Here is a 27,272-nt window from a genome sequence, read left to right on the forward strand (position 1 = left end):
TGAAATCTGCAGGTGACGCTGGTAAGAATACAGGTACTGTCCGGTCAACTCAACAAAAGTCAGAGGGTGGCAGCAAGGGAGGAGGATCCCGCAAACAGAAGAAAGGGATGGTGGCTCTCCCGAAACCGCCGGCTCAAACGTGAAGATCTTGAGTTGGAACTGTCAGGGCATTGGTGCAGATCTGACAGAGAACTATCTGAAGGATTTATGGAAGCAGAATAAACCGGATATTTTATTTTTATCAGAAACAAAAAGATGTTTTTCTTATTTAAAAAAGTTTCAGAATAATTTCCGTTATCATCATTTGTATACGGTCGAACCCTATGGGTCTAGCGGTGGATTTTCTATAACAATAATATAAAACTTGAAGTTATTTCTGCTTGTGACCGGTTAATAGATGTTCAAGCTTTTTTGGGGTCTCAAATCTTTTTTATTTCTTTCGTTTATGGTGATCCTGTGCCGGGGTGTAGACAGGTGGTTTGGGACAAATTAATAGAAATTGGTGCGGTTTGGCAGGATCCTTGGTTTATGATAGGTGATTTTAATGAATTAATTGGTAATCATGAAAAATCGGGAGGTGCGTTAAGATCGGTTTCTTCCTTCCTTTCGTTTATTTCGATGATTCGAGAGTGTGGAATGTTAGAATTCCCGTGTTATGGGGATTTTCTTTCTTGGCGAGGTAATCGTTGCAATAACCAGGTGGTCCGTTGTAGGTTGGATCGCGCTCTAGGGAATGAAGATTGGCATGCGCTGTTCCCTTGTTCGCGAGTAGATTATCTGGAAATGATAGGTTCGGATCATCCCCCTATATTAGCCTCTTGTGCGAAATCTGGGGTTCGGCGGTTTCGTCAATTTCGTTTTGATAAGCGGTGGATGGGGAAAGAGGGGTTCTCCGGAGCCGTGGAATCGGGGTGGAATCGTACTAGAAATTTCAGAACACCGGTGTTTGTAGATAAAATTAAAAACTGTAGGAATTCTATTTCATGGTGGAGGAAGCAGAATGTTCCGAATAGTAACACTCTTATATCTTCCCTAAAGACGGCTTTAGAGGATGCTAAAAAAGATGATGCTATTTCGCAAGCGGAAATCCGTATTATTGAGAAGAAACTAAAGGATGCCTACCATGATGAGGAATTGTATTGGCAACAGAAAAGCAGGAAATTTTGGTTGCGGGTTGGGGATAAGAATACGAGTTTCTTTCATGCTTCTACTAAACAGAGGAGAGCTAGGAATAAGATTGTGGGGCTGTTTGATTCAGAGGATGTTTGGGTTGAATCGACTGAGGGTATGGAGAGGATTGCGTCAGATTATTTTAATAAGCTTTTTGACCATTCGGATGTTTGTGGTATTTCAGAGATGGTACAAGCGGTCAATCCTTTTGTTACCGAGCGTATGAATAGGGAGCTAACTAAGGATATATCGGAGATGGAAGTTCGTAAGGCCTTATTTGCGATGCACCCGGAGAAAACCCCGGGACCGGATGGGATGACCGCACTTTTCTTTCAGAGGTTTTGGGCGAGTCTTAAAGGGGATCTGGTTGTTCTAGTCAGAGATTTCTTTCGGACTGGACAGTTTGATCCAAGAATTAATGAAACTAATATTTGTCTGATCCCAAAGGTGGAAGTGCCTAAAAGAATGGCAGAGTTCAGGCCTATTAGTTTGTGTAATGTGAGTTATAAAATCATATCGAAGATTCTTTGTTTCCGGTTAAAAAAGATTTTGCCCTCGATTATTTCTGAAACACAATCGGCCTTTGTTTCTGGACGGTTAATTACAGATAATATTCTGGTGGCACAAGAGATGTTCCATGGTTTACAGACCAATAGGATGTGTAGTTCGGAATTTTTGGCTTTCAAAACGGATATGAGCAAGGCCTATGACCGAGTTGAATGGGACTTTTTAAAGGCGGTTTTATTAAGGCTAGGCTTCGATTCCAGATGGATTTCTTGGATAATGTGGTGTGTGAGTTCGGTTTCCTATCAAGTGTTGCTTAATGGTCAACCACGAGGCTCCATACTGCCAAAACGGGGACTGCGACAGGAGGATCCTTTATCCCCTTATCTGTTTATTCTTTGTACTGAGATGTTGATAGCTAATATAAAAAAGGCAGAGAGGGAGGAAAAATTATCGGGAGTCAAGATTGCCCGAGATTCTCCTCCTATTTCTCATCTGTTGTTTGCGGATGATAGTTTATTTTTTTGTAAAGCAGATGAGGAACAATGTTCAACGGTGATGGATATCATTGGTAACTATGGTAAAGCGTCAGGCCAAGAGGTAAACCTGGATAAATCCTCTATTATGTTCGGTAAAAAGTGCCTTCAGAGGTCAAGGAAAAGGTTAAGTCCGTCATTGGCATTTCCAAGGAGGGGGGTTTGGGCTCCTATTTGGGGATCCCTGAGAGTCTTGGAGGATCGAAAGCTCAAGTTTTCGGTTACGTTCGCGATTGGTTGAATGACCGGGTAAATGGCTGGAACGCAAAATTTTTATCTAAGGGAGGGAAGGAGGTTTTAATAAAGTCGGTAGCTTTGGCACTGCCCACGCATGTAATGTCATGTTTCAAACTTCCTCAAGGTTTAACATCTAAATTGACGAGTGCAATTTCAAATTTCTGGTGGAGTTCTGAAGGGAAAGATCGGGGGCTCCACTGGGTGGCTTGGGATAAAATGTGTAAGGATAAATCAGAGGGAGGTTTGGGATTTTGAGATTTGGAAATTTTTAATGATGCGTTATTGGCTAAACAGTATTGGCGTTTAATACAGTTTCCGAATTCTTTATTTGCTCAAGTTTTTAGGGGTCGATATTTCAGGAACAAACATCCGTTAATGGCTACAAAACCATATTCTCCCTCATTTGGGTGGAGAAGCATTTTCTCAACTAAATCCCTAGTGGAGAAAGGAGCCCGATGGTCGGTTGGCTCGGGTATTAACATTTCGGTCTGGCGTGATCCATGGATCCCGGACCAGCATCCTCGACCTGCAAACGGTAGGGGACGGCACCTTCATCCAAATTTAATGGTAAATCATATGATTAACCCACATACTAAAGAATGGCATCTCCCTATACTACAAGAGTATATGGATCCAGAGGATATTCAAACTATTCTTAGTTTGCCTATTAGCAAATCTTATAAACCAGATCGTTTGGTGTGGCATTATTCACATTCTGGTCGGTATTCGGTTAAATCAGGGTATAAGGTAGCCCAAGATATGAAAGCTGAAATTGAGTATGGTCCCAATTTTAATGCTCTGAAGGCTAAGGCTTGGGACCTCCCGGTTCCACCTAAAATAAAACATTTCTTTTGGCAGATCGCATCGGGTTCTCTTCCAGTGACGGTGCGGTTAGCCTCCCGGGGAGTTAATTGTGATACGGTATGTAAGAGATGTGAAATGGAGGAAGAGTCGATTAATCATACCTTATTTCAATGCCCTCATTCTCGTCGGGTTTGGGAGAGGATTTTTGCTGGATCTAATATGGACAAGTTCCCTCTTGGTTCAATCTATTCCAATTTAGATTTTATATATGGAAAAGGTTTAGCCCATTTGGCTTCAGGCGTTACACATAGGTCGATTCCGTGGCTGGTCTGGTTCTTATGGAAGGATAGGAATAATAAAGTCTTTCAAGGGTTACAGTCAGAGCCAACAGATATTATCGATCAGGCTTTACGTGATCAATTATGGTGGGAGGAAGCCCAGGTAGCCGTAAGGGCGGGTCCTGTTTTAACAGAGTCTTCGAGTTCGCCCGAGCTATCAATTTATTGTCATGTTGACGGCTCGTGGAAAGCCACAGAACATCATTCAGGGTTAGGATGGTGGTGTGGTGAGAGTGAAAATCAGACCTTGGTAATGGGTGCCAAGTGTCAACGTCGCAGTGTTTCCCCACTTCATTCAGAGCTAGAAGCTTTACTATGGGCGATGGAGTGTATTCGTTCTAGAGGAATTGTTTGCCGAAGATTCGAGACGGATTCTGCAGAGTTATTAGCGATGGTGCAAGCTCCGGAGGAGTGGCCGAGTTTCTCAACGCTTCTTGAGGAGTTCCAAGTGCTTAGTGCTTCCTTGCCCCCCTTTTCTCTGATCAAGATCCCCAGGACGTCCAATATGAAGACTGATTGCTTAGCTCGATCTTCTAGAGTGCTTTTATCAGAAACATCTTTTGTAAACAATTTCCCTCCAGATTGGGTAACCAATCGAGGAGTTTTATTTTAGTTTAAGGTGAGGTTGACAAAAAAAAAAAACAAACAAACAAAAACCTCTTTAATGCAAGCGAAACTTGAGATTTTGCGGCGTAAAGGCGTGTATAAGACTAGAGAGAAACGAGAGAGAATCAGGGAACCAAATACTTGCCTAAATCTCTAAAGCCTCATTAATTAAAAAAGAGTAATGTTAGGCGAAGAGAAATGAAATGATAAAAACAAGTGTCTTAAATTCCAAAGCCTTTCTTTGCTCTATAAAATACCCACACAACCTCATCGAAAGCATCCACACACTACTTTCATATCCACAACATAAAATAAAAAAAATGGCTTCACAGAGCTCAACCACCATTTCCCTCGTCATCATCCTCCTCATCAGCCTCGCAGAAGCAGACCTACTCAGCTCCCCTTCACCAACAATGGACGACAACTTTGGTACTTGTCCCAGAGACCCATTGCAACTACGCGTATGTGCTAACGTCCTTGGCCTAGCCAATGTCACAGCTGGAGACACCAGAGCACGATCATGTTGCACTGCCATCAATGGCCTCGCTAATGTTCAAGTAGCCGATTGTCTCTGCTTTATCTTCAGGCCACTCCCTTTGGTTTTCGGTATCGATAAGGCCGTTAGAGAAATCTTTTTTGCTTGCAATATGGTTTTTCTTATCGGTTTTCAGTGTCCACCATCAACAGTAACTTCACCTTAATTCCCCCTAATTAAGATCCCTATATATCAAGTATTTCCTTGAACTAGAAGTTTGCTTGCACCACAAGTATTAATGGATTACATTGTTGATCTGTGTTTCGTTGTTGATTAGGACGTAATAAGGGCTACTTATGCTGACAAGAAAAAAGGACTGTTGATGTCTGTATGCATATATATGCATAATAAATATGCATATAGATATCTACTAATGTTCACGAAGAAGAATAATAAATAAAGTGCAATACTTTTGTGTGTGTTTTTATCTTGTCTCCCATATGATATGTCGAAACGAAAACAAATTGAGAAAATAAACTAGTCGTGTAAATACTTTAATGGTTCATTTTAAAACTTATATGGTAATTAATTACTCGTCTGTCAAAAATATAATCACTCATCAGAAAGGGCATGTACATATTTTGGAGGCACTCGTTTTTGACAAAGTGGTTTTGATCACTATTCAACGTAGTGATCGTCTGATCGATGTAATAATAATCGTGGCGAACACTACCTGGTGATGTATTAAAAATAGAGCGGCTTGAATTAGAAATGAAGGTTCAAAGTGTCTAATTTAGAAAACTTAAAATGTTGACTAACTGTTCATTAACTTATTTTCTCCTTTCTTCTGTGAATGAAAATATACACAAACTAATTGGTTCGTTAGCTTTGTTCTCGGGTGTTCCAAACAATGTGGTTGTATTATGGAATTCTGATCGCTTAACAAACTGTTATATTACGTTTCGCCTCCACACAAATCGTGCTTTCGTTCGTAAGAAGAGATTGTTATCTATTTTGTAATTTTCAGTAAGGTTTTAATCATCATTTATGACAAATTTTCAATTTGCCATACTGTAGAAGTTGAGGTTTTACATATTTTATATGAGCTATACTCGTCATTGTCTTGTAATGAGTGATAGTGAGAAGTATGTGATTCCATACTCTGAATTCATTCATAAAGAGCATATGGTTTTCGTTTAGTCTTTTCGGGGTCCAGTGTCCACTAGCCCATTTATTTCCACTGTGGAAGGTTAGAGTCAATCTTACATGCTCAACACCAGCAGCAGCCACTTGCTTAAAAGCTTTAGGCATCATATTCATGGTCTTTGGTTTTATTTTCCAAAACAATAATGAAACAAGCATTTCACATTACAGTTCAGAAAGTAAATGCATGTGGTCCAAGATAAAGAAGATAATGATCTCTATATATTTTCTATGTAGTGTATGGCTAAATGTCATCTTTGTCCTTTTTTTCTTATTTGTAGCAAGGTCCGATTGCTAAAACAGTTTAAACATGTGTGGAATATATTTTAACGACATAGTGTGTACAAAAGGTGAAGGGAGTAGATCACATATATGCCATAATTAATTATATAACACTAGTATATATATATATATATATATAGCCTAATTAACCATATAGACTCGCGGCTGCCAAATTACCTTTAGAGAGTCCCAATCGGCCATGAAGACGAGCATGCATGGATAGGGAATTTATGGAACATGCCAAACCCATTTATTCAAGCAACGACTTCAGGCTATTTTTTTACGTGTGCATGTATTCTTCCTTCTTTTTTTTTGGATGTATTTCACATCTTAACTAAATGTCAATTGGTTTTTAAAAAAATGCTAATTAGTTCTTTCTGTTTTTTTTTTAACTAAATAATTATTTGTTCTTTTTTTCTAAACTAAATAAAATTAGAAAATGGAAACGAGAAACGCTTACGTATACGTCTTACCTTCTAATAAAGATTCAGCCGCTTGTGAACCTTCAGGCACGGCTTTTTTATACTATCCAGCCGAGCCATTCTCCTTTATTTATCATGCTAAGAAGTAACTATAAAAATATTATATATTAATTATCAATTGGGTTACGTTCATAAGTTTCAAATAAAATTTGAAAACTGAAATTCAAATTATGGACTTTTAATATATTTTAAGGGGATGTTGATGTTGTCATTTTGATGAAGTAGGTATTTCGGACACTTGATAAATTAATTGTTTATTTTTTTTGGATAAAAACGATTTAACGATAATTAACAAATTTGAACTGAATTCTAGCTAAGCCCTAATTTAACTAGAAAGAGCTTTAATTAGCAATGGTACAAGTGGGGATCATTTTGTAGTGAAGCTCCAAAGGGGATACATCATACAAATATACTCAACCTCACTTCATTTGTATTCACCAGTTTCCGAATAATTGGCCCTTTGTGAGAACTGTATATGTTGAATAAATGGCACCGCATGGTTCAACAAAAACCCTAGTTCTCTTCCTTGCACTCAACATTCTCTTCCTCAGCAGAACGCAAGCCCAAAAGAAAATTTTACATAAAATTTTTTAAATGAATGAATGATAGGCAACATATAATAATCAAATGCTTCTCAAAACCAAATTATCACATAATCAAATACTCTCTATATCAGCTTATACATTTTGTTTTTTTTAAACAGGTGGAAATTAAAGTTTCCACTCCGATATTTAAACTAAATCTTAGACCAACAACAACAACTCCTTTCGAATCAAACTTATAATTAACAACGATAGAATATAAAACTAAATAAACAAAAAACAAAATAAAATTTATATGATTGGCAACAACTAAAACATAAATAAGATAAATATAGAGCATTATATTCCAAATCAGGATAAAGATCCAGAAATGCATTAACGCTTTTATATCAAGTATGAACGTTGGTTATATTGTTTTAATGAAACGTCCGAAAAAAAAAAAAAAAACCCCATGCTGATCCTACAAGCTACAACCATGTTCAAGCCAAGCCGAACTTTAAAAATTAAGTATGGAAAAATAAAACCAGACTGGATCGGACTGAAAATTATGTGGGGTTTCACCAGAATCAGACTAATTAATCCAATTTACGTGCTTGCACTTAACAAATAAAACAAATTAAATAAATGGTCACATTTATGTTTAGCCTAACTATTTAGACTTGGCATGCTTCATGAAGTCCTAACTTAAAATGCCCACAATCCTAACCCTAAAAACTAATTAATTTGAAGAAAATTCTGGAAGATGGACTTCATGAAGCATGCCCACTAATTTACCAAGCAGCAAAACTAACATGCAAATTACTCAACCGGACACAATTTTGAGACAGAATTGATCGTTACAAATCTGTATTTATTGCCCATTTTAAAAAATAGATATAGTACTCTTAAAAGTATTATATATAGCTTTTGCAATATGGATGAATATAAATTAATTAGAAGCATAAAACTTCAAGCACATTCAACAGGAAAAACGTCATAACTTCGGTAAATATTTTCTACAAATCCACTTGGATAAATCATTGGACCAAAACGAACAATATATTGAATAGAGCAACATTAAAAGAACAGCAAAGAAATCAATCCAAAACAAGTAGGTTCATGAGAGTGGTATTTCTAACTCGAAACCATTATCTTATATCACAGTCTATAAGCAACGTAATGTGTTACGAGTAATCTTCATCTAATAAGACCGTTAGTGCCTGACAGATTATTCCGCATTTTGAAAAACTGATTACTGCCAGCGTAAGGCTAGTGAACGATTTATTGTCAAACAAATACGTGAAGTAAAGCCACCTATGACCTAAACTAGAAGAAGGGGGTTTGGCAATTGACCAAGTGACAGAACGGCTATCTATTGAAGCTCCAAAAGCGGCTATAAATACTCACAACCTCACTACACCTCAGTTCACCAATTCCGTACATTTCTCCATTCGTGAGGACAAAGATTGCCTAAGGACAAAATGGCCCCACATGGTTCACCGAAAACCTTAGCAGTCGTCCTTGCAATACTCAGCATTCTCTTGCTCAGCCAAGTTGACGCTCAGAGCCCGTCCCGTCGCGGCCCACCTCCTTCTCGTCTCAGCCCGCCTCCACCCCCTCGCGGTCAACCTTCACGCCCTCGTCGCCCGCCACCACCCCCTCACCGTCCGCCTCCACCACCACCAATGTCATGTCCACCTTGTATTTGTCCACTACCATCCCCTCCACAGGACACCCCACCGTCGATTTTGCCACCAGACACATCACCACCTAAGACTAATTCGCCACCCGAGATTTCACCAAATGAGACTCCACCACCGGAGATTATAGTGGATCATGAGATTCCACCATTGGAAAATCCAGCACCCGGTATTCCGCCACCCGAGATTTCATCCCCTGAGACTCCACCACCTAATATTACAGATCTTGAGATTCCACCACCAGAGATTATAGTAGACCCTGAGATTCCACCATTTGAGACACCATTACCCGAGATTTCATCACCTGAGACTCCACCACCAGATATTATAGACCCTGAGATTCCACCAACGGAGATTATAGTAGATCCTGAGATTTCATCATCCGAAAATCCAGCAGCCGAGATTCCGTCACCAGAGATTTCGCCACCTAAGACTCCACCACCTAATATTATAAACCCTGAGATTCCACCACCAGAAATTATAGTAAACCCCGAGGTTCCACCATCTGAGACACCACCATCTGAGGTTCCATCATCTGAGACACCACCACCTGAGATTTCACCATCCGAGACCCCACCACCGGATATTATAGACCCTGAGATTCCGCCTCCAGAGATTATAATAGATCCAGAGATTTCACCATCCGAGAGTCCACCACCCGAGATTACACAACCTGAGACTCCACCACCAGAGATTATAATAGATCCTGAGATTCCACCCTCCGAGACTCCACCACCAAATATTATAGATCCTGAGATTCCACCATTTGAGACTTCACCACCAGAAATTCTAGACCCCGAAATACCACCACCGGATATTATAGTTCCCGTGTTTCCACCAGATATATTAGTCCCCGTGTTTCCACCATCTAATACTCCACCACCGGAGCTTATAGACCCAAAGACTCCATCACCCGAGACCCCACCACCAGAGACTCCACCACCTGAGATTATAGACCCATCACTCGAAACTCCACCTCCGGAGATTCCACCACCCAAGACTCCACCACCAGAGATCCTACCAACGCTTCCTCCAAACACACCCCAACAAAATCCTCCATCAGAGACTCCACTACCTGAAATTATAGACCCATCACTCGAAACTCCACCTCCAGAGATTCCACCACCCGAGACCCCACCGCCAGAGATCCTACCAACGCTTCCTCCAAACACACCCCAACAAACTCCTCCAAACACACCACCAGAAACTCCTCCAGACACACCATCACAGACTCCACCTACACTTCCACCAAACTCACCACCGATGGCTCCTCTAGGTACACCAACGCTACCTTCACCAACGTTTCCACCAAACAACTCACTACCCCCTCCTCCTTCAAGCTCCCCACCACCGCCCCGGTCTCAAATACCACCACCAATTCCCCCACGTGGCATATGTCCCAGGAATGCCAATCAAATAAGGTCATGTTCCAATATCCTAAAATTTTTTGGTAACTTCCTAGATTTTCGATTGGCAAAGCCATGTTGTACCCTCATTCGCGATCTATCCGATGCTCAAGCAGCTGCTTGCCTATGTGATTTGGTGAGAGCACGACGTTCCACTCTTTCTCCCAATATCATTATCCTCTGTAGGGCTTGTGGCCGCAGGATTCCGAGAGGCTTCACCTGCCCATAACTAATTTCCTCGTCTCCCGGCCCTTGTTATAACCTAAATTCACGAAAACAAACTTAACACTTAAACCACAACTAAAGTCTTGTGACTTATTTACTTTCTACCAATAATATATAATGTAATAAAACATCAATAAATTTTGTGTTTCTTTTAAATTGTCTTTTTTATTGAACTTCACAACTGTAACAGAATGAAAATATCATATGTAATAAAAACACAAGCAAAATGTTTTATTCTAGAGTTACACTTTTAAGATTTTTTATATATAAATAGTTTACGTAAGTTTTTTGTTTAGATTTTGTGATTTTAATAAGTAAAGAAATTTGTAATAGAAACTAGCTATTTTCAAATCATTGTTTCAGCATGAAAACGTAAATCAAACGGGAATACTAAAAAAAAAAAAAATTCGTCCCCTATCTATTTTGAAGATTCCACAGATCAGACTATTGGCTTCAACTTCATATAAGATTGTCGATCTTATTTAAAATGCTTGTGTTGACAAAAAAAAAAATAAAGAAAGAAAAAGTTTGCAATGCTTCAATATCTCAGTTAGCAAGCTTTTTCTTTACTTGGTTAGTTGATCATTTTTGTTTCTTTTAGTTCATCATCTTCATTGCTAGTCGCAACTGCATGTTCTTGTATAATTTTACTGATCTTTAGTTTATGTTTTATGATTAAGAGTAAGAGTAGACACTTTAAAATCACAAAGACAATCTATCTTAATCCGTTTTAGATAAGTTTAAGAATTAACCTTTAGTGTGTAGCAAGTGTGCACATGAAATTTGTAAACCAGATTTTAATACTCAAATAAATTAAGCGGATCACATGGCAGAGTTTGCGGACCAGATCAACTCTTGTAGTTTGTAATAAACTTAATATTGTAGTGTTTCGGTGAACCTTTAATTTGGTTGCATGTTTAATTGATAATGTGATCAAGAGTTGTCTAACGTCTAACTAAAATTAATTAAATTTTATTATATAAAGCTTAATATCAAAGTTACTCATTAACAAGATTGTGACATGTGTCAATTGCATCATTCAAATATTGATACATGTCAATTATAAATTTATAAAAATGTAAAAATTCAAAACCTACCATAAAAAAATTTTATATAAAAGTAAAATAGAGAAAAGAAAACCTAATTTTATTTAAAATCTTTTAAAGAAAAAAAACCTTTGTAAACTTCTAAATGTAAAACAAAAGTTTTATTTTTAACAGTTTTCAAAATATTACAAAGAAATTATAAGAAAATTATAAAATTTACACAGCTTCAAAATTTAGAAAAGATCATTATAAGGAAATTATATATACATAAAATTCAAAATTATAATATTTCTTACTTATTTTAGTTTTAAGTTGCTAAATTTACAAGAAAAAAGATTACTTTTTATATAAGAAAAAAAAATGATTGTGAAAATTATACAATTAATTACTGTTTCTAAAAAATGTAAATACTAACCTTTACATAAAAAAAAGATTGTTGAAGTAAAAAAACTAAAATAAAAATAGATCATCTCATATTTTTTCACCAATCAAATAATTTATTCAGAAAGACTGCTATTGTAATATATAAGATATGAGTATGTAAGATTAACGTATGCGTTTTTGTAACTATAAAACTGTTAAAGTGAAGAGATATATAATATGTTATTTAATGTGTTCATAAAGACACTTTGTGTGTACAAATACACCTTTTAGTGGTAATGTAAATAGTAGATTTGTAAATAGATATATATTAGTGTATTATAGCAAAAAAAACAACTATTTTCTATAACTAAAAGTTTATCTCTTTACTTTTATATATTGTCTTTACTTACGAAAAGAATTAAATATATATTTTTGTTAAATTTAATTTTATTTTAATAACTTTGAACACATCTACAACTATTTTCTTTAACTAAAAGTGTATCTATTTACTTTTTTTTTTAACCAAACAATAAATTAAAAAGAAATTCTTCGGTTAGTTGTCCAAGCTCGAGAGAAAGGGGTTTACAAAAGAAACTTCAGAGATAAGAGAACCCAAAGCACAGTAAAGACAATCTACCTTAGTATTTGACGCACGCGGGATCCAAGAGATGGAGAATAGTGGGAATGACTCCAGCGAGTTAAACTCATCGAGCAGGTTGGAGAAGGACAACCAATCTTCAGGAGACTGCACCATAGTGAGTAACTCAGTACAATCAGTCTTGAAATGTTGATAAGTGATCTCTGCAGCATGTATCTGCTCCATGGTCCACAACAACGCTTCTAACTCCGACTATAAGGGAGAGGGGCTCCGTCTTAGACACTTGGCCCCCAACAACAAGGTTCACTCCTCACCAACGCAACACCACCAGCCCAATCTTGAATGCACATTGGTTGCTTTACAAGAACTATCAATCTAACAACCAGATGAAGAAACCTGGATATCTGAAAAAACCTTGAAAAACTTTTTTATTTATGGCATTCCAGATTGCCCATAAAATCCATGGTAATTGAAGAAGTAAATCAGGATCACACTGTTGAGAGGCACTCATCCAAAAACAAAATGCAAATTCGAGTACACCGACTCTAATGAAAAACCCTCTGACGAGACCGGAGTCGGAGATAAATCCCAAACTTCACACGAGCGGGGACATTCAAGGAAAACGTGATTAATAGTCTCAACTGCAGAGTCACACCTTTTACACCAAATATCATATTGAACATCTCGGTGTATTTATTTACTTTTATAAATAGTTTTAGTTAACTAAAAATGTTTATTTTATATTTTGTTAAATTTAATTTTATTTAAAAACTCTAAACCCGCCACATCGGGCAGGTCCTAATCTAGTTATCATATATGATGTTATGATTTGTGGTCGCAGAATTCCACAAGGCTTTAGCTGCCCATAATGGCCTTGCACCACGACACAGTATACAAGATAACCGTGTAATATTGTCTATTATTTGTTGGTTCCAGTAATGTAATAAAATACCAATGAAAATGATATCGTAACGTTTCAAAAATTCTTCCTTTGTGTCATCGGACAACGCGACTTCTACAAAACAATCAATCACGAAGTAGACTCGTTTATCAAATTGTTCGTTTTTATCACCTTCCAGCTTAAAGTAGACCATTAGATGAAGAGCACACGAAGAGAACATTCACAATCACGTTACGTCCTCGATCCATCTCCCTATTGTTAATAATTTATTACATTCGTACATTTCACGGAAAGTCTATGTAAATACTAAAATATAGAAGTAAAAATTATGTAATTTTTTTTAAAAAAGATTGAATATATCATTTTTATAATTATGTGATTTTAGATAATTTATATAAATAAAGAAGATGTATATAAAAACCATATTTAATATAATGAATAAAAAAATTCCATTTGAGTATAGCAACTTTGTACTTAGTTCCAAAAATATGCCTATCGCCAGCTAAATTCCCTAGGGCTAGAACGTGGTCGGTCCAACTCCAAGTAAATATTTTAAAAACCACGCACTATTATTATTTATTAATCAACTCATTTAGCTTATGATATATGTCATTTAATTCTCTACTCAAGCTACCCACTTCCCCTATAAATACACACTTAACACTCTTTACTTTTCTCCACCACAACTCTCTACATCCTTCTCAACTTGAAAGAGTTTCTTTAGGGCTTTGTTTGTCTTTCCTTCAACAACCAATGGCTCCTAAGAACTCTCTTGCGCTTTTCCTTCTCTTCAACATCCTTTTGTTCACTCTCACTACAGCCACTCGCAGTACTGATTGTCCTCCTCCACCGCGCAAACACAACAAACATAAACCTAGCCCACCAACCGCACCAACCAGTACCGGGACTTGCCCTAAAGATGCATTAAAGCTCGGTGTTTGTGTTAACGCACTCAACTTGTTGAACGATGTTACTCTCGGAACTCCTCCTGTGACTCCATGTTGCAGCCTTATCCAGGGTTTGGTCGATCTTGAAGCTGCGGTTTGTCTTTGCACTGCCCTAAAGGCTAGTGTTCTCGGTATCAACCTTAACCTTCCCATCAACCTCAGCTTGCTTCTCAATGTTTGCAGCAGAAAGGCACCACGCGGCTTCCAATGCCCTTAAAATCAATACGTCAATATATAAGTTACGAACCATGAAAATCTTGAATCTTTGATTGCTATGTTATATTTTATGCTCGTTTATTTGAATTGGTGAAGCTCATGAAGAACATCAATGAGGTTATGTTGTTTACTTTTTTTTATCGCGAGTAATTTGGATCCTTTTGAATAAAAATATCAATGATTTTTTTCTTTTTATCAACATGTTTTATTATTTTTTTCCAGCATCTATATTATCAATTTAATATAATTATCGTAGCGTTAAATACACAAGAGATAAGAAATTCATCCCATATTAAAAAAGGAAAAAAAGAGATAATCACAATTCATTATGATTGGCCCGTGAGTATTGTTGTTGCACACGTGTATACGATCAGGATTTAATTGAGATGAAAGAAGATTCAGAACAGTCATTCCGTAATAAGAATTTGGTTGGTGCAACTTTAACTTGGAAAATCCATATACGAACTTTTTGAATATAAATCAGCTAGCGTACGTAGGGCAACGAGGAAACTTGACTTTTTTGGGCAAAGAGTGGATATATGTCATTAGATCATTCCCGGACTAAAATGACATAAATGTTTCATAGGAGTAGTTTGGAGTTGGAAGGTTGTGGTCTGTGGTGTTATTTTGAAAGAGGTTTCTCCAAGATCAACAATGTTATGGAATATAGAACATTATAAGTGTGACATGACATCCATCGTCCCAAGAAGTTTTCAGAAAGAGTTAATTAACAAAAATCCCATGAACAGTAACTTTTTAAAGTCAAACTATTACTTTCTCCATTTCTTTTCCACAATGCCACAACTTTCCCTTAAAAAGATATAAATGCCTTTCAATGAACACTATGTTGTTGATAGACAAGATACGGATGATGGACAAGATACGGATGATAGACAAGATGCAGATGATAGACAAGATGCAGATGATAGACAATATGCAGATGATAGACAAGATGCGAATGATGAACAAGATGTGGATGATAGACAAGATGCGGATGATGGACATGATGATATGGAGAAGAATGTCAGCGAGAAACCCAATCCACATCATCTTTTGGTTCACCCTCATCCACATCATCCTCTTTTGGTCAATCATCGTCTTTTGGTTCATCATCCTCAACATCTTCTTTTGATCCACCATCTCGACAACTTAACCTTTTTTGTCTAATTATTTTTCATAGTCAACTTATCTTTAATAATATGATTAACTAATTTGAACTCATGAACAACTTCGTTAATATAATTTTCGTAGACAAGTTATGAAATGAAATTTTTGGATAAGTCTATGACTTCTTCTAATAACTAGTCTATCAGATTTCGTCCACGACAATCACTCTCTTTCATACAAGGATATTTTTATCTTTTAATCACATGTGAACAGTAAAAATATGGCATTTTAAAAATAATGAATTAAATGTGGCATTTCCCAAAACTTTTATAAAAATGTGGCATATTTGACAAAATTCCCTTCCAAAAAACGGCCGCCACAATTGTACTAGAGTGAATTCATAAATAATTCCAAAAATAAAATGTGTAGATGACTCATCGTTTACGATGACGTAGACGATGCTATTGGTTTTGGTTTTGGTTTTAGTTTTGCTCCAACTCCAAGGATATTAAAACGAAAATAAGTGGTTAGTCTCTCTCAGTCATACGAACATTATACATTTTGAAGTAACTGCACATCATATATACATTAATTTCCAGTATACAGTGCACATTGCATGAATAAATACATATATCTTGCTGTGTTATGTCATTAGAGCGTTTTAATAATTTCTTCTTGGCGAACATATTTCGTATAGTCAGTACTGCATCTTTATCATAGTCCTTGACTCCTTGGCACACTGTTTGTTATGATTCCGACCATCATTGACCAGTGTCTGTCACGTGCAGTCCCGTCTCAATATTTTTTTGGATCCTAGGTGAACCAAAAAATTTGGACCCTTTTTACACTATAATTTTTTTTTTTTTTTTGGTCTCCTTGGTTAGAAGGAAATTTTCTAAATTTTGGGTTGGTCCCTTGACCTTTACCCCTCTCGCCACTCCCATGAGCCGGGCCTGGTTACGTGTCAGCAAAGGATGGTGTTTTCGTCCACTAATTCAAATCATAATCACGTGTAGAAAATATAATTCGATTTTCCAGATCTCACCTATAGCCACTAGAACACTGCCCGTGAACCATCTTTGGCATGTATAATCTTATCTTTATAAGTTTAACCCGAATTATTATAAATCCAGTTACAGTAAATAAGATATTGAGGTTTATATAGATTTGAATGTGATATATATGTATATATTTTACGTGATAAAAGGACCAAGTCATCTCTATATCGGTGTTAATCATTCACATGGCAATACCAATATTCGATCTGATCTTGTTCCTTTATCACGTAAATTATATATGCATGGGCTTTCCCGTGACCTCAATTTGGCATTTTCAGCTTAAAAGATTCCAGAAGTATATAAAAGAGTAGCTAAACTCTGAAGAAACATAGAAATATTTAATAATCTATACATTAGATTTTGTGAAACATTACAGTGTGCACTAACGCCGCTAAGTGAATTAATAGTTGGTGGACTCACAATCAGGTTCTGAAAAAAAAATGCTAATCTCCGAATTTTTTTTTTAAAAATTTTAAATAATGAATTCATTGTTAATACAAAATTAATTAACAATAATCTTTACATACACTAGGTTTTGAACCCACGCTACGCGTGGATTTATTTGATATATTTTGATAAAAATTATATATGATTGATGACAGTAATAACATATTATCTCATAAAAAAAAATAGTACTAAAGAAAAAAAAATTTCAGATACACAATCTTTTAAAATATAAAAATCAGTTATGTTATAAAATCAAATCTGATAAAAAAAATCATGAATTTAACTCGACGTCCAGGCGAGTCAAATCAAACTGATGACCTCACATATCCTAAACCATTTCTTTGACCACCAGAAAAACGAAACAATTTTATAATCATGAATTTAACTCGTTTTCATATTTAATTGATCGCTACCACTTATGTTTTCGTGTTTTTTATTCAATGTTTTCTTATTCTTCATATTATTTCTTGTCATTTTCATTGTCAAATTTTGTGGTAATTGCCATCGTTACTTTTACCATTTGGTTCTTCGTTATACTATTTTTCTTCTTCTTCTTCGTCAACTTCTTCACATTCTTCCACTGAAAAACCTTTTTTTAAGACTACCACACAACTTGTTAACCCATCAAACTCCAAGAACAAAATCATTTATTTTCCTATAAAATTTGTAAAATTCATGAAGACCAACATATAGTCAACACATGCACCCAATTATTGATAATTTTATCTATATACTTATTTGGTTTTAGATCCACGCGTTTAGAAACTTCTCAAACCAAAATCCTTATTTTGGTTTATAATATTTTAAAAACATAATAAAATATACTAATAATTATTTATTTAATATGAATCATATGATATATAGAAATATGAGTACACTATAAGAACATATTAATTATAAATAAATAATATCAATTATATTATATCATCAAATAATATCAACCATATCATATTATCAGATAATCGTAACCTTATATAACAGTAACCGCTTGAACCGTAACCGTATTTAAACGTAACTGTTTAACCGTTTATTAAACGGTTCTGGTTAAGGTTTAAAAATTTCTAACCATAACCGAAGGTTAATAAACCGTAACCGTGACAATCGTAACCCTGGTCATGCCTATGTATAGCTAATAAAACATGTGTGTTTGTCGTCCATCTTTCTTTTTTAAACCTCAAAATTTGACTCAAACATCAAATTAAGGTCTTGCGATGTCAATCCTTCTTCCTTAGACCCAAAAATAAAAAAAAATTAATGAAAGAATTTCAACTCATCTATAAAATCATACACAAAAATATGTTTTACAGCTCATAAGAAATAAAAAGCACAAATGTAGATAAATAAGGTAATTTATGTTTTACATCAATATTTATAATATTTTAAACTTTTAAAAGGTTTCGAAATATAAAATTTGAACCTTTTAAAAAGTTTCAATATGTATAATATTTTAAACTTTTAAAATTTAAAACTTATAATATTTAAAAAATTTTAAAAGCTAATAACTTTTAAAAGTTTCAATATTTATAATATTTAATCTTTTAAAATGTTTAAATATTATAATATTTTTTTGAAACTTTTTAAAGTTTTAATTTGATCAAATAAAAAACCATATCAAACCAAATAAAACTTTTAAACTTGGAAGCCTGATAAATCAAGTTTTCCTGTTTATTCGTTGTTGGAAGCATATTAATCTTATTTATACTGGTTCTGAACCACTGTCTAAAAAAATTATAGCTGATGTGGGATATTGTGTATAGTTCTTTAATTTTCATAAATTTAAAATTTTCCTTTTTCTAAAAAATTTTGAAAATTTTAAAAATGTTAATGAATGACATATCAAATCATAATATGCTGTTTAAAATAATTCTTAATATATAAAATTCTGGAGATTTTAGAAAATGTTAATTAGTGACATATTTTATCACTATTAGTTGTTTTAAATCCTAAGTGGATAGCTTAGGAAATTAGTATAGATTATTTTATATATCATTTCACTTCCAATATAAAGAATCCTAAATTTTATCATTCAATTCAATGAACCAAATTATTAGAATTCTACCATCATATTCCATTTTCTAAGGACCGGACTATTAGTAATTAACCCTCGTTCTAGTAAATTTACATTCTTCATATTTTGGGCCTCACAAGATCCATCCAAAGAACAAAAAGTATCTAAAAGACTAAAACTCTAAACCATAAGAAACATGTCAACAAGCCCATCGGCAATTTCGATTTGAAGATGCATTTCTCACTGAAACATGTAAACTAACAACTAATAACAGTCACAAAACTATAATTACTAGAAGTAGATGTGGAACCAATCTCACTGCGACATGTTGTTTTAACACATAGCAATGTTTTTGACTTTTCTCAGACTGTACTTACTAGTACTACATACAAATTGTACTTGCTACAAATCTACAACAAGTCGTATCTTCAGTTCCTGATATTTTCACATTATCTTCATTGAACATCTCTGTCAAATCCACTCACTATAAAGCACTCAAGTACACTTTTTTTTTTTTTTTTTCCTTTAACTTTCTCGAGAAGATAAAAATCTGAATTTCCCAGATTTTGGCAAATCTTATCTGTGACCTCCGCAAAAAATAAAATAAAATATGGCGAATATTCCTATGGATATCATCACCGACATCTTCCTCCGTCTACCAGCAACAACGCTAGTCCGATGTCGCGTCCTCTCAAAACCATGCCTCTCCTTAATCGACAGTCAAGATTTCATCTCATCTCATCTCAATCACACACTCCGATCCGGAGATCACATCATGATCTTACTACGTGGACCTCGTCTTCTCCGAACCGTAGACCTCGACGCACCGAATAAAGTCTCCGACGTCGAGCATCCTTTAAAAACCGGTGGTTTAACCGAAGTTTTCGGTTTTTGCAACGGTTTGATCGGTTTATCTAATTCACCGACTGATTTAGCGGTTTTTAATCCATCCACCCGGCAAATCCACCGGTTACCAGCTGAACCGGTTGATTTCCCGGACGGTTCGACTACTCGGGGTTACGTGTTTTACGGATTAGGTTATGACTCTGTTAACGAAGATTACAAAGTTGTGAGGATGGTTCAGTGTAAAGGTGGTAAAGCTGATGAGTTGGTTTTTGGATTCCCTTATGAGATTAAAGTCTTTAGCTTGAAGAAGAACTCATGGAAGAGAGTTCAAAAAGTGATTCCTGCGGTTCAGTTACTGTTCTACTTCTATTACCATCTGTTGTACCGTCGTGGCTACGGTGTTTTAGCTAGCAATAGTCTTCATTGGGTTATGCCTCGTAGACCTGGACTTATCTCGTTTAATACTATTATTAGATTTGATCTTGACTCTGATGAGTTTGCGATTCTTGATTTCCCTGAGAGTCTTGCTCATGAGAATCTTGATATTGGTGTGTTGGATGGTTGTCTTTGTTTGATGTGTAATAACCATGAGTTTAGCTATGTTGATGTTTGGGTTATGAAGGAGTATAGCGTTGAAGAGTCTTGGAGTAAGCTGTTTAGGGTACCGAAACCGAAGAGTGTGGAGTCGTTTGATTTTATGAGACCTCTGCTTTATTCCAAGGAGAGGGATAAGGTTTTGTTGGAGATAAACAATGCGAAGCTTATGTGGTTTGATTTAGCGAGTAAGAGGTGTAGAACGCTTAGGATAAAGGATTGTGATAGTTTGTATAGCGCGGAACTCCTTGTGAGTAGTCTTGTTTTGGGGTGTAAAGGAGATCCTGTTGAAGTTATGCGCAGGAAAGAACGTAGAGCTCGAGAAGATAAGATTATGCAAGAGGAGAGAAACAAGAGGTTGTATGCTTTATATTTTTAGTCATCAGTGCTTAATCATTTGATGTATTGATAAGATTAGTAAGGCAAAATCCAAGTCTTATTCTTTGATATCTTAGGATTGCAAATGGTGAAACATATTAAGATGCTTAAACATGTTATGTTATGTTATGTTACATCTCAGGGATGATTTTCTATCCAAGGGATTCAAGCTAGTGTTATGAGCAGAGCAGAGGAACAGAGAAACCAAACCCAAAATGTAAGTGTTATGATATCTAATGATGAGTTTTTTTTCCCTCAAGTTGGTATCAGATGCATATTATTGGAAGTCTTAGCAGGTGGTAGTTGAGTCACTCCATCCTAGGTTAACGTTTACAGCTATTTAAGCTTGGCTCAAATCTGACTGTAACAATTCACAAGTGTTTTGAAGTTTAAAATTTTACCGGAAAATCATGTAGATGGGAATTTTGATCTGGCTTTGATTCTCAAGTGCAGGCGAAGGGGGAAAGGAAGCAACTTAATCAAATCCCATAAGAGGTCTTACTACTAACTCACTTAACCTATGTACGTAATTGTTATTAGAAATGGCTAAAAAGAAACTTCATCAAATTCCATAGGAGGTCTTAGTACTAATTCACTTAACCAATGTATGCTTATGTCATAAGAGAAGATGTGTAGTATGTGTAATTGATTGAAGATAATCTTATATGTAAACTATTCTCTCAAATGTTAGTTTCCTCATTTATATGTATCGGCATTGATGTGTGACTGTGTGTTAGAGGAAGACCACTGGGTAGAGAATGGAGGCAAATGCAAACGAAAATATCCACTCGAGGCACATTCAATTGGTAAAATCCAACTATTTAACCGATCTATGTCAAGCAAAAATTATCCTCTGTTTTCTATTATGTATATATCCATCTTATGTTTTGCTTAGAGTTTTTTTCTATCACAGAGAGTACCCAGCGATGATGACATTAATTTTGTATTTTGTTTTGCAGGAGAATAACAAGGTCAATATGAAACAAGAACAAGATCAGTTGTCTACTTCACATGTTCAAATTCATATTCTTCTCTGTTAGAGAAGTTGCCTTTGTTTCTCTTTTTGTAATACTGTATGGTGTTCTTTCTCAAACCTTCCTTGTAATTTGGCTTATCAGTTTGCAGTTAAACAACGCGTATACATAAAGAAGAAACAAATTGGACTATGGATGTGTCTTTCACTATATATTTTTTTCTTTTCCTTGCAATATATGTTTTTTTGTCTTTATGTACTTGGATGTCTTTCTTATGGTAATTACTTTTTTTTTTTTTCCCCTCATGAGAATTAATAGTACCTCAATCAAATTGATCTCAAGCCAAGTTCTTTACACATCTATATTAACATTTTTTAATTACATTTGGTGTTGTACTCTTTAAATTATTCTTATTTACATATTTAATCCTTTGAAATTTTGACAAAATAAAAAAAACTTTGATAAATTTTGACAATAAACCTTATTTGATGTACACCAAAATTGCAATAACTGATTATTCCTAAAATATCTCAACAATCAATTTTTATTTCCTTTTAAATTAAAAGATTTAAATATTTTAGTTAAAAATAACTTTTTGGGGTAAGATTTTTCTGCAATAAAACAAAATCATATGTAACCATTAAATATTAAATATCCTATTGCCTTAAATATTCAAATAATTATAGTTCTCTCAGTTTTAACCTACATAAATTCAACAACAAATACTATTCATTATTTTTAAAAAGTACAAAATATATATAATATTGTAACATTAACATTAAAATCATAAAAATTTCACTCAATTAGACAAAAAAATTATATATATAAAATAACGGTCTCGTGGTAAACCATGGGTTAAATCTTAGTAAATTATTAAATCCAATGAGCTTATAAAACACCTTTTAAGGCTTTAAACCATAGAGAAATCATTGATTCCAAAAGCATAGCTCCCTATTTGCCTCTATTCTTCTTCGTCTTTGAATAAATGTTAGACAAGAGTGAAGTTGTATCAATAATCTCAACTTGGGGAGGACAAGGCATCGTTTCGATCCACCGTGGGAGCAAGGAATGGAAACTAATGATAGGAACTACATACTCCTGATGTGAATATGGTCCAAAAATACCATCCATCTCTTCCTCACAGACAGACTGGTTGACGAAGCAATTTTGAAGATCATCGATTGATTGGTCGTCATCTCTCAAGATTTTGTAGTTTAATGTCTGCAAGTTACATGACACCAAATAACGGTTTTGTTGACTCCATATATAGATAATATTGAGATCAAACGGATGCATTGCCAATGGTGCATAATAGCTAATATCATCATCGGGCCGAATAAACGGGAGGGGGAGTTTCCACTCAAGTTGCCAGCCTGAATCATCATCATCACTGTTCAATAACCTCCAAATCTTCAAAATATTGTGATCGAATGTTTTGATATACATGACAAATCCGGTGGATGTAGTGTAGGCTCTTTTGAAGTCGGAGTTGTGATTCACATTATGATCGGGGAGAGGTATAACCCGACACAGATCTGATTCACCATAGACATCATAAGCTATAAGTGCTCCGGGTAGAGCTAGATCAGCATCATAATCAACTGATGGAGATAAATAAAGCATCTCATTCAGTGTCATAGGAAGAGAGAAGTTGTTGAGGTAATGAGGGCAATGAAGCCGCTTGCAAGTCCAAATGCCAGTTTCAGACGAATACACACAAAAGCACAAACAAGTCGAGGATTTGTCTGGACTCGGCTCCAATGCAGCCACTGTAAGCACTTTGAAGCTCAACACAACACCGTCCTCGTCCACGCGGGTCACTAAACCAACCGGCAAAGATCTTGGATATGGAGGGTACGGGACTTCAACCCACTGTTGCAATACCGGATTACCCACATAGGAAACACCATTATATCCATCCATCCAAACCAATCCATTGGAAGAAGCGTCATAACCGAATTTATCATTTATTTCGATATTTTTAATATACGAACCTAACGATTTTGGAAGACCCCAGGTTTGGCATCCATGGAAGTCTATGAGTTCTCTTTGTGGAAGCAGTAGTGACCAAGTGGAAGAGGTGTTTCCGTGCAGAGACACAAAGAGACGGCGGAAATACACCGATTCGAATTCCGATTTCCATGTTTTGCACACAGATTTAAATCTGGAGATGCTTCTCAATGGTAATCTCGTTAGTATCTTCGTCAATATCTCCTCTGAGAGATATGTCGTCCCTGAAACATGTGTGGTGATGTTGTTTGGTGTTTCCATTGGAAGCTGCTTACGTCGATAAATTAGGGTTAAGATTACTGTGTTCCGGAGGAAGACGAATATACGATGTTAGAGCACCTCAATTAGTAATATATATATTAACATAATATTAGTATATTTAGTGTTTACTTTTTTTGGTGAATAGTATATTAGTATTTACCAAAAAAAATCAATATAAAATTAATATACTTAATGTAAATTATTTTAAAAAAATTAGGTTAAATTTTCATCAATAATTTTAGAACATATCAAATTACATTTTAAATAATATAAGTAAAATTATTTATAGAAATTTTATGAATGAAAATAATGAAGATATGAAATCTATATATATAAGGGAAATAGCTAATAATTATATTTGATTTTAACAAAACATCTTAATGTAAGTTTTAAAATCAAATATTTTATTACTGTATCAACTAAAATATATTTATAAATAATATTAAATTAACGTTGTTTTAATACCACTCGATTATAAATTTAATCATTGATTATACCTTTCGAACCAAAATTTAAAGAAAAAAAAAACAAAACAAAAACCAAAGGCGCTTTTAGAAAAGTTCAGTTAAATTTTGAACAATTAAAAAGAAAAAAAAAAGTTCAGTTGATATCAGTGTCCTAAAATAAAATAAATTTAGAAGAAAAGAAAACACTTTTTAGTTCGGTTGTACTTGGTGGTACATCGGAAAACTAATAATATTCTCTGTACAGAGGATGTCTAGTGGCACTTGTGACCTGTTTAAAAAAACAAAAACCACTTTTTAGTTCGGTTGTACAGTACTTTGATCAAAACCAAGCCGTGCCAAGTTGGAAGACCGACTGTTAACAAAAGACGCCGTCGTATTGACCTTAAGCGTTATAAATTAATCCAAGTAAAAGAGAAAAAACATTATTAATTAATGGGTGATATTAATCTTAGCCTCTAATAATTAAATAATTAAATCTGGAGCTTATTTATTTTTTAATTAGTTCTTTTTCTTCTGACTTAATTAAATTTTTTCTTTTTTATTATGTATATATTCATCTTATGTTTTTTTATTTAGAGTTTTTTCTATCATATAGAGTACCCAACCATGATGACATTGTCCTTCATTTTGCAGGAGAATAACAAGGTCAATATGAAACAAGAACAAGATCAGTTGTCTATTTCACACTTCAAATTCATATTCATATTCTTATCTGTTAGAGAAATTGTCTTTATTTCTCTTTTCGTAATACTGTATGATGTTCTTTCTCAAATCTTCCTTATAATTTGGCTTATTAGTTTGCACTTAAACAACTAATATACATAGTTGTAATTTGTAAGCGTGTAATTTGTAACCGTGTAAAAATCCACCGTTAGAACCACAATCATAAACCAAAACAAAACACCTTAAATCATTGAAAGGAAGAAACTTTATCATTATTGCTTACAGTGGATTTTCCCGCGCCGAGATAGCCAGTGATGACGCTGACACCAACTGAAACAGCATCGATTGATGACAGATTCTTTCCGACAGAAACATCCGGTTGGATTTGGATAGCCATCGGTGGCTCCTCATCATCTTCCATTTTGTAACTCTCTCAGCTTGGTTTGGTAATCTTTTGGTTATTATCCGGTTTAGTATGTATTTTGGTTTGTTTATCTAGTTTAGCAAACACATTATATGTAAACCTTTCTCATTAGCGAGAGAATCAATAAAACAAACAACTTTTATCTTCTTCTTCAATCTCTCTCGTCATCATCATTGTTGATATCAGAAAAACAACAACTAGAAAGATTTAATTAAGAAATAAGATCTGGGCAGACTTTCGGTATAAATCGACAAGAACAATGAAGAACAAACGAACTGAATTTTGTATTGATTTTCTTTGTTGTATTCGTTAAAAATTACATGTCCTCTTTCTAATCAGAACCCGACTACTTAAACAAAAACCGGCTTCGAAACTATCTCCTGGATCTCCTTCGACGATCACGGCGTGATCCCCAGATTCTCTCCGCACTTTAACTCGGCATCTCCTCCATACGACCCCGCTTCCTGGGCCTCTGCCAGACCCATTATAATAAATGGCAATTACCACTTATTGGGATTTTTTTTCGGGTTTTATGATCTTCGAAACCCAACACCAGCGATCATCAATCATCATCATCAGCAATCATCAATGTTTTTTAATTATTATTACTTAAATTTGTGTTTATATAAATAAGTTTTTCCTTTGTTTTTTATATTTTATATTATATTTAGGGATATTAGAAAGTGTTTAACTTTTCTTAATTAACGTTCAAAATATAAAAGCTTTTAACTTTATTTTATCTAATTCTTTTCGAAATTATCTTCAATTTTTTTGGACAGGTGGCAGATGTTATTATATAAGGTATTTAACTGATTTTTAATCTATTAACAGACATAATTAAAATTAGATGAAACTAATCGATCTAAATAAACCATGTTTAACCGATTTTTTTTAGTCCAAAATTAGGTGAATTTATAAGTATTCGCATCAATTTTAAAAAAAAGAAATGATAACCGGTGAAGTGACCTTAGTGCAGTGGCATGAGGTAAGTCCATTTGTAGAAGGTACCATCACACCCGGGATCGAGTCCCAGCTCCTACGAATGTATGAATTTGGCTAATGGGCCGGCCAGTTGTGGCCCAATGGTTGAAAAAAAAAAAAAAATGATAACCGGAAATAACCGGTCCAAGTCAAGCGAACCAGAAATTATATTGATTCTTTTTTGGAATATATTTCAAATTCTGAAACAGCTGGAAAACTGAATAAATCGACCCAGACCAAACGCTAATTTATTTTTTTCTACAAGAAAATAATTATTAACATTAATTGATAATGGCTAAGTTCAATACGACGTCGTCGTGTAGTTCGCAGTCGGTCTTATGACATGGCACGCAGTGGTGGACCTACGTACAACCAAGGCAGTTCATATGATCTGGGTAAATTTTCAAATTTCCCTTATGGTTATTAAGAAGAAAAACACATTTACCCTCATCAAAATTTTTTTTTACTTGTATTTGACCTGGTTTAAAATTCAT

General features: G+C 35.0%; 3 protein-coding genes and 2 pseudogenes across 16 annotated transcripts; 4 read left to right on the forward strand and 1 right to left on the reverse strand.

Annotated features, from left to right (window-relative positions):
• The first annotated feature begins 2,822 nt into the window (after positions 1 to 2,822).
• LOC147930365 (uncharacterized) lies at positions 2,823 to 4,202 on the forward strand. Its single transcript, XM_087476830.1, has one exon. It carries the CDS (start codon positions 2,823 to 2,825, stop codon positions 4,200 to 4,202), a length of 1,380 nt encoding a protein of 459 aa, XP_087332956.1.
• Positions 4,203 to 4,368: 166 nt separating this feature from the next.
• Positions 4,369 to 5,153, forward strand: LOC104731262 (putative lipid-binding protein At4g00165). The gene has a single exon (XM_010450586.3). It carries the CDS (start codon positions 4,399 to 4,401, stop codon positions 4,894 to 4,896), a length of 498 nt encoding a protein of 165 aa, XP_010448888.2. The 5' UTR covers positions 4,369 to 4,398; the 3' UTR covers positions 4,897 to 5,153.
• Positions 5,154 to 14,023: 8,870 nt separating this feature from the next.
• Positions 14,024 to 14,755, forward strand: LOC104731263 (putative lipid-binding protein AIR1 pseudogene; annotated as a pseudogene). The gene has a single exon (XR_015574834.1). The product of XR_015574834.1 is annotated as a putative lipid-binding protein AIR1 pseudogene (transcript).
• A 4,755-nt stretch (positions 14,756 to 19,510) lies between these two features.
• LOC104731264 (F-box protein CPR1) lies at positions 19,511 to 22,164 on the forward strand. Of its 13 annotated transcripts, none has more exons than XM_087478977.1 (5): positions 19,511 to 20,977; positions 21,141 to 21,215; positions 21,452 to 21,493; positions 21,736 to 21,804; positions 21,958 to 22,164. In XM_087478977.1, the coding sequence occupies exons 1-2, from the start codon at positions 19,791 to 19,793 to the stop codon at positions 21,178 to 21,180; spliced, it is 1,227 nt and encodes a 408-aa protein (XP_087335103.1). In that variant the 5' UTR covers positions 19,511 to 19,790; the 3' UTR covers positions 21,181 to 21,215; positions 21,452 to 21,493; positions 21,736 to 21,804; positions 21,958 to 22,164. The 13 variants fall into 13 exon arrangements, with proteins under 13 accessions (XP_087335103.1, XP_087335108.1, XP_087335107.1 ...); XM_087478982.1 differs by having other exon boundaries at positions 19,593 to 20,977; positions 21,447 to 21,520; XM_087478981.1 differs by having other exon boundaries at positions 19,593 to 20,977; positions 21,447 to 21,493; positions 21,690 to 21,804.
• A 759-nt stretch (positions 22,165 to 22,923) lies between these two features.
• LOC147930366 (putative F-box/kelch-repeat protein At4g22430 pseudogene) lies at positions 22,924 to 24,243 on the reverse strand (annotated as a pseudogene).
• Between the last annotated feature and the right edge of the window lie 3,029 nt (positions 24,244 to 27,272).

This window comes from Camelina sativa, chromosome 12, assembly GCF_030686135.1.
Source record: "Camelina sativa cultivar CO46 ecotype springtype chromosome 12, ASM3068613v1".
Classification (NCBI taxonomy): Eukaryota; Viridiplantae; Streptophyta; class Magnoliopsida; order Brassicales; family Brassicaceae; genus Camelina; species Camelina sativa.

Excerpts from the sequence above, each read along its gene's own strand:
- LOC147930365 (XM_087476830.1), top strand. The coding sequence starts at position 2,823 with ATGGCTACAAAACCATATTCTCCCTCATTTGGGTGGAGAAGCATTTTC.
- LOC104731262 (XM_010450586.3), top strand. The coding sequence starts at position 4,399 with ATGATAAAAACAAGTGTCTTAAATTCCAAAGCCTTTCTTTGCTCTATA.
- LOC104731264 (XM_087478977.1), top strand. The coding sequence starts at position 19,791 with ATGGCGAATATTCCTATGGATATCATCACCGACATCTTCCTCCGTCTA. Across the intron at positions 20,978-21,140 it reads CAAGAGGAGAGAAACAAGAG|GGATGATTTTCTATCCAAGG; the intron begins GTTGTATGCTTT and ends GTTACATCTCAG.